This window comes from Pongo abelii, chromosome 11 (genome assembly GCF_028885655.2).
Source record: "Pongo abelii isolate AG06213 chromosome 11, NHGRI_mPonAbe1-v2.0_pri, whole genome shotgun sequence".
Lineage (NCBI taxonomy): Eukaryota > Metazoa > Chordata > Mammalia > Primates > Hominidae > Pongo > Pongo abelii.
In genome coordinates this window covers 92,784,482-92,796,613 of record NC_071996.2, presented here as the reverse complement: position 1 = coordinate 92,796,613, position 12,132 = coordinate 92,784,482, and the positions used below count along the sequence as shown (strand labels likewise).

At 37.9% G+C, this 12,132-nt stretch overlaps 1 protein-coding gene across 36 annotated transcripts in view; it reads right to left on the bottom strand.

The window, feature by feature from the left end:
• The window catches only part of PMS1 (PMS1 homolog 1, mismatch repair system component), a 111,946-nt gene that overhangs the window by 40,353 nt on the left and 59,461 nt on the right, over window positions 1–12,132 (bottom strand). For 26 of the 36 annotated variants that reach the window (XM_054548657.2, XM_054548661.2, XM_054548663.2 and 23 more), the window contains 4 exon segments: window positions 11,075–11,191; window positions 2,416–2,538; window positions 1,125–1,268; window positions 80–969 (listed from right to left, as the gene is read on the bottom strand). In XM_054548657.2, coding sequence (XP_054404632.1) covers window positions 80–969; window positions 1,125–1,268; window positions 2,416–2,538; window positions 11,075–11,191 — 1,274 coding nt within the window. 36 annotated transcript variants of the gene reach the window in all.

The following is a 12,132-nucleotide window of genomic DNA, read 5'->3' as shown; positions in this document are numbered from 1 at the left end:
AAAATTCTTTTTAAACAGTGAGTCATATAGAATGGAAATAGCTGAACATTCAGGTCACATGCAAGCTCTGGAAACTTACTTCAGTTTTTCCTCTTCACTCAATGTCTTCCACAGTTCTTCAATTTGTAGTGTTGCATCCTCTAAACTAGTCTTAGGATTTTCTATGAGAAACTGAGGACGATGATCTTGAACAAAAAGAGCACTTGCTGACATGGGTTTCTTGACTACTCGATTGCTAAGTAAATCATAAGCTGTAACTTTTCCAGATTTATTATCTATTACATTTGATTTTTTGTTACATGGATCTTCATTAAGATTCGTTTGTTCAGGGCTTGGATAATTATTATTACTTACTTTACATGGTAAACTTTTTTCAGGCACTAAAATTTTCACAGGTTCAATATTCTCTCCCACTGAATTTTTAAGTATATTTCCCCTGCTCCACTCATCTGCAGAAATTTCCAAAGAGTTTCCAAGACCTGCTTCTTCCTCATTTTCCCCACTCTCATCTATATGGTCTTTATTGCCATTTTCTGACTGGGTGTGCTTAATGGAACCTACAAAACAAGTTTTACTATATTCCGTCTGAGTGTTCTCCCATGATACATTACTCATTGAAATGTCTTGAAATGCATTCTTAGTGTTTTTATCAACGTTAGAAATTTCACTACTACAATGACCATAACCAAAGTCACCAATACTTATCTGGTGATTTAAACAATCATCATTGTTTTTTCCAGATTCATCATTATGCATATCATTTTGGAATGGAATGATTGAAGTATCAACATTTGAATAATTCTTTCCAGATGATTCCATTTTATTAAAAAGCACATCTGTTTCTGCTGTTTTACTAAGAACGATGTCAGCTGCAGAAACATCTGTTTTATTATTTTCATAAGAATTTGTACTAAGTAATGGTCCATAACAAGTCGTCATCAGATTTTCAAGAGCAATTAAAACAGATTCCTAAAAATACAAATTAACAAATGTTAGGGGAAATTATGAAAATAATAGATAAGATTTTACATAATAAAAAAGAAAAATATAAACAAATATTTTTTATATGAAAACAGGAATATATGTTTATAAATAGCGTAAGAAAAAATTATCTGAAAAGTTACCTTATTTTGTAATAATACTTGACTTTTATCTGGTGTTAAATTTACATCAACATCAGCTGTAGGAACATCGATTTTCAGAAAGAAAACAGGATACAAACGAGTAGATTCCTTTAGGCATTTCAGATTGTAATGATGTCGGATTAACTAGAAATACACGTAATAAATAAAAGAAAAAATTATATGTAATTAAAAAGTACAATAAAAACCAGCAAATTCAACTGAGAAATTGAGTAGATGCAACTGCTTATCAGGAAAAGCATTATCATGGCCGGGCACAGTGGCTCATGCCTAGGATCCCAGCACTTTGGGAGGCCAAGGCGGGGGGATCACTTGACGTCAGGAGTTCAAGACCAGCCTGGCCAACGTGATGAAACCCCGTCTCTACTAAAAAGTACAAAAATTAGCCGGGCATAGTGGCAGGATCCTGTAATCCCAGACACTTGGGAGGATGAGGCAGGAGAATTGTTTGAACCTGGGAGATGGAGGTTGCAGTGAGCCAAGATCATACTACTGCACTCCAGCATGGGCAAAAGAGCAAGGCTGCATCTCAAAAAAAAAAAAAAAAGAAAAGCATTAACTAAGTAGTAATACTCCTTTGGAAGCCTTGAACCTAAATGAAGCACAAACATTCACAACAAATACAAACATGCAATAAAACTGGCTTAATAATTAAAAATCACAATGTCATGGAAGTTCTAAAGGCTTAGGGTTCAAATCAAAACTCTGGCACGGTGGCTCTGGCTTGTAATCACAGCATTTTGGGAGGCTGAGGTGGGCAGATCACTTGAGGACAGGAGTTCGAGACCAGCCTGGCCAAATGGTGAAACCCCATATCTACTAAAACTACAAAAAAAATTAGCTAGGCATAGTGGCGGGTGCCTGTAATACCAGCTACTTCTGAGGCTGAGGCAGGAGAATTGCTCAAACCCAGGAGGAGGAGGTTGCAGTGAGCCAAGATCACGCCACATGCCATTGCAATCCAGCCTGGAAAGAGAAACTCCGTCTCAAAAAAAAAAAAAAAACTATTAACTCTCTAACTTTAATTTCCTGGCTCTGTGGCCTAAGAGAAACATTGAACATTTGTTTCCTCACTATAAATGGGGATGATAATGCAGTCCAGAATTGCCATGAAGAATAAGAGAGACATCATATGTCTTTCTATCATGCATAATGCTTAATAAATGACATTGTATTTCTTTTTCTTTATTTTAGAGCAAATTCTTGGAAGTAGTCCTTGTTACAATGTGACAAATTTCCAATTCAAATAATTTTTTTTTCTAAAGCATATTACCTTTAAGATATCTTTTTGATGTACTGGTCGACTGTTTATGAAGATGAAACTTCTTTCTGGTGTTGAAAGACTAGTGAAAGAGTGGTCTGCATCACACTTTGGAAGAAATCCACTGAGATAAATCTATATAATAATTACAGAATATGCAATGTCAACAGTGTAGTTCCACGGGTCCGGCTATATACAAAACTTTGAAAGGTATAAAAAAATTAAAAAACAGATTTTCATCTTAAGGTCTAAAAAGCCATATACTTCCTGATAACCATGTCTCAAGTATTAACTTTAAATAAAATAGTAAAGCATGCTACACTGGTGCTGTCTGCCTCTTTTTTTTTTTTTTTTTTTTTTTGCAACTCTAAGGAAAAATTGGCATTTATAAAATCTTCATGAATGGTTATACTTTCAGATATTTAACTGTCATAGAACATACAGCATTCACTCTCTACTCAACCTTTTTTCTGTCTTTTAAAAGTTTCTTTCCTCACATTGTGACTTTTCTCTGGCTGTTTGTCCTTTTCTCTTTAACCATCTTTTCCTATAAAGAAGTTGCTGTTTCTATCTTCATTCTGAGTATGCTATATAAAGCCAATCTTACTGGGTTTTCATTTCTGAGTTAAAAAAAAATCTCTTTTACTCTGTATTAACTTCCTCAGGGCTACATACTGATTGCACTGTTATACTTTAGCTTCATTTTTGTTTAGAAAACTCTTCTACAAAAATTTTACTGATTATTTATAAGCTATCTTTCTCTACTTTACAAATGTATAAAGAGGAAAGAGAAAATGAAGAAGGATGCTAGAAAAGAATACCAGAGAGAAGACAAAGATATTGAAGGGATAGGAAGCAGAAAACATGCTCCCACTTTTATCTTTAGTTAATGAACACAGCTAAAGACAACATACTATACTGTTAAGAATATAAGACAGAGCCAGATTGACAAGGTTTGAATCCCAGTTCTACCACTAGCTATGTGATTTTTGTTAAGTTATTTAAAATATAGGCTTAAAATCTCTTATCAGAAACAACTAGAACTAGATGTGTTATTAATCTGTCAAGGAACACTCATAGTAAAATTTTAGCTTAGTTGAGAAAAATAAGCAAGTCACTGGGGGTACTATTTTTAGTTAAGCAGGAACCGTGGGGCTCCTTATTAACATAGCCTGTAAGCTGCCACCTATGTCTATGGCTATCCCTGCCCTTGGAAATAAGTGTTTAAGGAGATGGATTACCAGTTTTAGAACACTAAGTGCATTATTGTCACAATGCCAAATTGTGCCAATTTGAAAAAATAAATTAATCTGTATAATCCATTATAAAATGATACTACTTAATTAACTGCAAAACTTCATAGCATTTAAAAATGGTTGTATAATTTACCAGGTAACATGAGACCCTTCTTAAAGCACCTGCTGGGCATCAGGGAGAACCTGTTTGGCTTCTGAAAGACTTACTGGGTTTGTGACTTTAAAAAAAGTCTGCCCTGAGAGGATAAGAATAAAGAATAAAATGAAGAAGAAATATGTAATATTGCTAGTGACTTCCTTTCACACTATCTTGGTTGGCCACTTAATAATTACTATTCTAGATACTGAGCTTTAAAAATGGTTTAGGATAATCTTAAGAACAAACTATGTTTAAGTTACATGGCAAAGTAAAATAAAACAGTAGACTCATAAAATGCTGTAAAAAGTGAAAATCAGGCCAGTTCATGGAAAAATAACTCGAGACACCAAATCAGTACAACAAAATTGAAAATTAGATAAGACTTTACAAAATTCTGTACCCAAGTGTATTCATCAATTTCCTAAAAAGCATAACAAAAATTGAAGGCAAAATACAAATACCTCTCCTCCCCAATTGCTTCTCAACTATGGTCCACCCCTCTCTTCCCTTCATCTCTAATCCCGTATAAGCAGGCTTCTACTTCAATAACCAACTCCAAGGGACACTACGCAGCCCTTCTCTTATTTGACTCCCTGCAGCCTGACACCCTCACAATTCTCTCATCTGGGAAGTGTCTCACTAAATGAATCTGTTTCATCCTTCTCCTTTGGTCTTCCTGCTTCCTCTCTGATGCCTCCTCTTCATTCTGGTTTGCTGGTTTCTCTCCTTTTCCTTACCCCGTATAAATGATGATGGTCCCCAAGTTCCATTATCAGGCCCCTTTTTCTTGCTCTCTAGTTACTCTTCCTAATTTTATTCACACCTATAGTTTCAACAACTACCCATACACCAGTGATGCTAAGATATAGCTGTATAGCTGCTATTTCTTTCACTCCCCAGTGCTTACCATCTTCAACTGGCTGTCACAAAAATATTCTCAATCTCATCACATTCAAAACTTGGTAAAATATTTCATCCTACTTCTATCCTGCTAGCTCCTCCTATACTCCTTTACTATGATAAGGGCTCTGCCAGCTACCCAGTCTGTCAAACCCATTTCCTCTTCTTAACCCTGATTATATTGATGTAACCCTGGCTGGTCTCCTAACACTAATCCTTCTCCTCTTTCAGTAAACCTCCACAACACCATGAAGTTACATTTTTACAGTAGTAATTTAAGTACTTTTGGTCCGGACAGTGAAACAAGTTCATGTGAAATCCCCTTCTCCGCCATTCCAACTGAAAATATATAACAGTGATAGATAAAATACAAATTTTCAAAAGGCCACCCACATAAAAGTAGTTAAAGATGTTATGACTGCAAAACATTTAACAGGGAGTGACGGCTAAAGTCAAATGTCCTATGTGGTCTAGGATCAGAAACAAGATGTGTCAGCTGGAAATTAAATTGCGGTACAGAAATAAGGACTGAAAACACCCCACTCAAGACAGGGGACTGAAATCTGTCTTTCCATTTAAAAAAGGGGGCTCATATAGCACCTCTTCTCCAAAAAAAAAAAAAAATTTAATAATACTGTAGCCACTGTCTGGAGCTGCTTGCCAGAGTCACAAGAAAGAACAGAAACAACTCCAAACCAAGAACAAGGCTAAGCCAAACTGGCAAGAAAAGGGGCCTGTAAAAGCTTGGCAGGATGAGGCATGAATTACTAATATGATACCTGGTGTCGAATTGGGGCCGGCGAGTGAATTATCTGCCAAACTATGGGAAGGAAGTGGAAGTTGGGGAAAGCAAAAACAAAGCAACAAAAACAATAAACCTGCATTCAAGATGATTTTGAAATTAAATTTTCAAAGCATATAAAATATCAGAGAATTAGATAATTTTGTCTCAAGAAAGTAGAAACGACAGAGCAATATGAAAAGGACTTTGAAATTATTAGTATATGTAACGTGCTTTTTAAAAAAGAAAAGTAGCGTACACTTAAAAAAAGGTAAAGAAATTAGAATTGGTAGCTATAAATCAAGTTTAGAAGAGAAGAATATGAAAACAAATAAATTGTAAATCCTAAAAACAAAATATATAGTTTTGGGAATTAAAATCAGGCAATGATGAGGAATTTATTCAGAACTTAGCATAAAGTAATGCAGAGATGGAAATGTCAAAAAGAAGACAGATGTCAAAAAGGATAACTTCAGGAGCTCCATCAAGCCCACAAAGTCACGATGGGAAATGTCTCACAAAAGCCACCAGAGCAGTGGCCCTGTTGAGATCACCACCAATAATTAGTTCTTCCCATGTGGGGTCCCTATAGACGGAAAAAAAAAAAAAAAAAGGTACCCTCACGTTATGAGAAGAGATATATAAAGATTCTCCACATCCAAGGTTCCTAACGGCCAATGGCACTGTCATCCCAGACTAGTCAAGAGGCCTTGGTGGCCAAGTTGCACAACTTAAAGGCATATAATGGGGACAGAAGTGAGGTGAATGAGGACAACCACTAACTGGCAGTGGAAAACAACTTAAGATTGCTTTTGGCCAGGGATGGAGAAAGGGCTCAAAGAAACTGTGATATAGGACCATTCTCTTTCAACCATACAAGTCCAGAAAGAATGGAGTGATAATGGGTAGCTGGTGGCAACATAAATACAACACAGTGCAATAACAGAAGAGGGATTTGGTTAGATGATCACTCTCACCAGAGAGACACTCAAAAGTTTATCATTCTGACAGCCCATGGAACTGGAACACTAACACATGCTTGCCAAATTCCCTCAATCCACCATGAAAAAAAAACCACATAGAGGTGCAGCAAAAATTCTCATATCTATGATGGATTACTAGGAGTCTTTATGCAATTCTATCTGTGCTTGCCCATTGAAAATAAAAATTCAATGGGCAAGCACAGATCTGGCAACACATCTCAAAACAGATGGGAGGAAAAGATTTCCAAGTACAGGACTGATTCATGCGATAGTCTCATTCACTCATGAAATCATAGCTGACCAAAGTCTAGATCAGTGCTTTTCACACTTGAATGTGCACCTGGGGACCTTGTTAAAATGCAGATTCTGATTCAGTCGATCTGGGATGAAGCCCAGGATTCTTTATTTTCAATAAGCTTCCAGGTGATGCCAACACTGCTAGTCTTCAGACTAAATTATGATAGCTAGAATATCCAGGGCATGCCGGTAAAGGTATCAAGTCTAGATCTCCTGCCATAAGCTGCCTGGGTTACACTGTAGGCAACAAAGTACCACGAAGCTACGAGGAATCCAGCAGAATTCAGACAGTACCCTTGCCATCCCAAGTCAGCGACCGTAACCAGTTTGAAGTAGCAATGGAGTGTGTCAAAACTAGAAAACAACTCTTTAGGGAGCTCTGAAAAATAGGACCCATGTCACATCATGGCCAACACTGTAGGTAGCCACTAAGGTTGGCCTGAATTGTCCCCCGGCAAAGAAAATCCCAAGCATTACCTGAGTACAAGCTTCCATCCAAGATTTTAATAAAATGATAAGCAATAATTAAGAACTCAATACTACAAAGAGAATGGGAAGGGACATAGTAGCAGAAGAGGTTTCAACAAATTATGAAAAAAAATGGGAGAAGAAAAGAAGCCAACTGCTTAGCACAACTCCAGGAACAGAATTAGGACCTTAATTACTCAACACTCAAGTGGAACCTGACAGTCAATAAGCCCAGCCACAAACACCCTGTTCCCAATTAGATTTCCTATTCATGGAGAAAGACAAGTGAATTAGAGGACTGAAGGAAAAAGACCTGACAAGTAAAACAAAACTGACCTCCTAATAAACAGAAATTATTAAAGGAACAAATAATTTAAAAACAAAAACAATTATCTTTAGAGAGACCCAAGTTTTGTATCCATAAAACAGTACGTATGAAAAAGCAATAAAAAATACTCTTGGAAATTAAACATAAATTTTAAAATAAAAAAAAATCCATAGAAGGTTTAAAAACCAGATCTCTCAAAACTTATGGAAAAAATTAAAGATGGGAAACCTGAGAAAAAACAATAGGAGAAAATTAACAGGAGGTCTTAATAACAATAGGGAGGTTCATAAAAAATAAAAATTATCGAAGTGATAATGGATGGAAGTATATAACCTGGGGCTGAGAAAGAAATGAGCTTTCAGATTCAAAAGATCCACATCAAATGCTCAGCACAATAAACAAATAATAAAAGACACACACTTAGACACATCCTTGTAAGGATAAAGGACAGATCCTAAGAACTTTCAAATAGAAGAAAACATATCATCTAGAAAAAAGAAATGGGCGCTTTGGGGGGCCGAGGCGGGTGGATCATGAGGTCAGGAGTTCAAGACCAGCCTGATCAACATGGTGAAACCCCATCTCTATTAAAAATACAAAAATTAGTCGGATGTGGTGGTGTGCACCTGCAATCCCAGCTACTCAGGAGGCTGAGGTAGAATCACTTGAACCCGGGATTGTGCCACTGCACTCCAGCCTGGGTGACAGAGCAAGAGACTATCTCGGGAAAAAAAAAAAGAAAAAAAATAAGTGGAACGCATTGTTTCCCATTAGCAAAAATAGATAGTAAAAAAATACTCAAGACCTCAAAAATTAATTTCAATCCAAAAGTCTATGTCTGTCAGACTATCAACAAGAGAAAGTGCAAGATAAAATCATTCTCAGGCATGAAAATTTGGACTTATTTTTAAAATTTGTTTGTTTTGAGACACAGTCTCTTTCTGGCCGAGGCTGGAGTGCAGTGGCATGATCATAGCTCACTGTAACCTTTAACTTTTGGGCTCAAGGGATCCTCCCACCTCAGCCTCCCTAGTAGCTGGGACTACAGGCATGTACTACCATGCTTGACTAGTTTTTTTTTTTTCTTTTTGAGATGGCGTCTCGCTTTATCACCCAGGCTGAAGTGCAGTAGCGCAGTCTTTGCACACTGCAACTTCTGCCTCCTGGGTTCAAGCAATTCTCCTGCCTCAGCCTCCCAAGTAGCTGGGATTACAGGCACCTGCCACCATACCCAGCTAATTTCTGTATTTTTAGTAGAGATGGGATTTCGCCATGTTGGCCAGGCTGGTCTCAAACTCCTGACCTCAGGTGATCCACCCGCCTTGGCTTCCCAAAGTGCTGGGATTACAGGTGTGAGCCACCACACCAGGCCAATTTTTGTATTTTTATTTTTAGAGACAGGGTCTTACTATGTTGCCCAGGCTGGTCTTGAGCTTCTGGCCTCAAGTGCCTCAGCCACCCAAAGTGTTGGGACAGGTGTGACCCACCACGCCCAGCCACAGACATGAAAAATTACCTCTCATGTCCCCTCTTTCTGTGGAAGTTACTTAAAGATATGCCTCAGAAAAATGAGTATGGGGCCAGATGCAGTGGCTCACGCCTGTAATCCTAGCACTTTGGGAGGCTGGGGTGGGCAGATCACTTGAGGTCAGGAGTTTGAGACCAGCCTGGCCAACATGGTAAGACCCCATCTCTATTAAAAATAGAAAAATTAGCTGGGTGTTGTGGCTGTAGTCCCAGCTACTTAGGAGGCTGAGGCAGGAGAATCGTTTGAACCTCGGAGGCAGAAGTTGCAGTGTGCAAAGACTGCGCTACTGCACTTCAGCCTGGGTGATAAAGCGAGACTCCATCTCAAAAAGAAAAAAAAAGAAAAATGAGTATGAGTGCCAAGAAAGAGGAAGGCATGACATACCGGTAATAATTGAACCAACCATCATTCCTATAAAAAGATATCTGAAGATGAGAGTTGTGCAGAAGGCCTAAGATATGATCCGAATAAGAAATAAGTGGGGTCTAAGAACAATGACTTCAAAAAGATGTAATGAAATGGATTACCAACTACAGCTAGGATGACTAAGAGTTGGATTTTATTGCTAACATGATGAAGAAAACTTTTTCATTAAAAAAAAACTTTTGAAAATCCCAGAAAAAGCGAAAAACTACGTAAGATAGTCCATTTATTAAGCAAAGAAAAACATGATAAATTTTGAGCAACTGAGGGAGTACAAGAACAGAGATTCCATTTAATCAGTGCTCTAGGAATATTCTCATTTGCATGGCATAAGAGATATAACAATGGATCTCTAGAGGTAAAATGTAATCCTACTACAATACTGGGCTTTTAACGAAGATTGTTTTATAGTCCATACAAGTTTTCAACTTTCAGAATCAATCTTCAGATAAAAGATAGAAGACTTAAAAAATGGCTACGTAAGAAAATATGAGGCCGGGCGTGGTGGCTCACGCCTATAATCCCAGCACTTTGGGAGGTTGAGGCAGGCAGATCACCTGAGGTCAGAGGATAGAGACCAGCCTGGGCAACATAGTGAAATGCTGTCTCCACTAAAAATACAAAAATTAGCTGGGTGTGGTGGCATACCTCTATAATTCTAGCTACTAGGAAGGCTGAGGCATGAGAATCACTTGAACCCAGGAGATGGAGGCTGCAGTGGGCTGAGATCCCACCACTGCACTCCAGCCTGGGTGACAGAGTGAGACTCTGTCTCAAAAAGAAAAAGAAGAAAAAATTTATATATATAATTAAGCTTGATAATATAAAACTATTGCTGATATGATTGAAAGAGGAAGGAGTAAGAAGAAAAGTTTGAATTAAGAATGTCATCCAGTATTAGGGAGTAAAAAAGTACTATCTAAACTGATAGATCAAGAAAAAGTTTAAGTACATATTTGGAATGGGAAAGGGGGGGAAAAACGGTTCTTTTTTTTTTTTTTTTTTGAGATGGAATCTCACTCTGTCACCCAGGCTGGAGTGCAATGGCGCAATCTCGGCTCACTGCAACCTCTGCCTCCTGGGTTCAAGTGATTATTCTGCCTTAACCTCCCGAGTAGCTGGGATTACAGGCATGTGCCACCACACCTGGCTAATTTTTGTATTTTTAGTAGAGACAGGGTTTCACCATGTTGGCCAGGCTGGTCTTGAAGTCCTGACCTCAGGTCATCCACCTGCCCTGGACTTCCAAAGTGCTGGAATTACAGGCGTGAGTCACCATGCCCAGCCAACTATTTTTCTTTTATAGTAGAAAGTAAACAGAAAAGATTCTAAATTGAACATGATTTTTTTGAAAATCAATGTAAGCAACAAACAGAAAAGATAAAAAGGGAAGCAGGGCTGGGGAAAGAGGTTTAACATAAGCTCTGTATTGTCTCTTTTACCTTACACACATATTTGATTAAAATATTAAAAGACTAACCTCTTGCCACTGTAACTCCCCTAAAGGGAAATATGTGAACAGCTTCATTAGTAAATCAGAATTATCTGAGAACATTTTTGCAGTATACCTGAGATTCTTCAGAGTGGTACTGAAAGGATTCCATATTGCTCATAACAGCAGTCCCCAGAACTGACATGAGAGCCATCTTGTGATCTGATACTCTGCTTTTCTGCCAAATAACTGCCTAGGGACAAAAATGATACAGATAACTTTTAGTACAATTTAGATTCACTAAACTCAAGAAGTCAGTATTTTATTCCTATATTTGGCATTCATCCTCAGCTTAAAATTTCAGTATCACTTAGAAGAGATTCATGAGCTATGAGGTCTGACAGAAGAAACTCTGGTTCTGAATTTTAGAAGCTGTATATGTTGCAGTGTACAATCTATTTAACTTCCCTTTACCTTGGTTTTCTCCTCTTTACAAGATGTCTCAGAGTTGTTGGAAGACAAAAATCCATATGTAGACAAGCACATATGCCTGTGCCTGGCATAAAACGGTTTCACTAAATACTGATTCTCTCTCCACCTCTAATCCTCACATTCAAAATATAGACTTCTGTGTATATTTAAAAACAAACTGCTGCTTCAAGTAAGGTATTACTATTTTACTGAGGATGATCAGCTATGTTATAGGATTTATATAAACAGTCCAACAGGTATAAAAATCTCAGAAAAAGCATTCTTAATTAAATCATAATTTAAAATTACCTTTGTACCTTTGAAATAGACAATTCACAAAATGTTAACTGAATCTATAAGCATAAAAGCTGAATAATGAGGCTGGATTTTTTCACTGCAAGTACGTTGGAGATGAGAGAAACAATAGGTTGGTTGCAGTGACTCACACCTGTAATCCCAGCACTGTGGGAAGCTGAGGCAGGCGGATTACTTGAGGTCAGGAGTTCGAGAACAGCCTGGCCAATACGGTGAAACCCTGTCTCTACTAAAAATACAAAAATCAGCTGGGTGTGGTGGCATGCCCTTATAATCCCAGCTACTCGGGAGGCTGAGGCAGGAGAATCATTTGAACTGGGGAGGCAGAGGTTGCAGTGAGGCGAGATCACGCCACTGCACTCCAGCCTGGGTGACAGAGCGCGACTCTGTCTTAAAAAAAGAAAATAA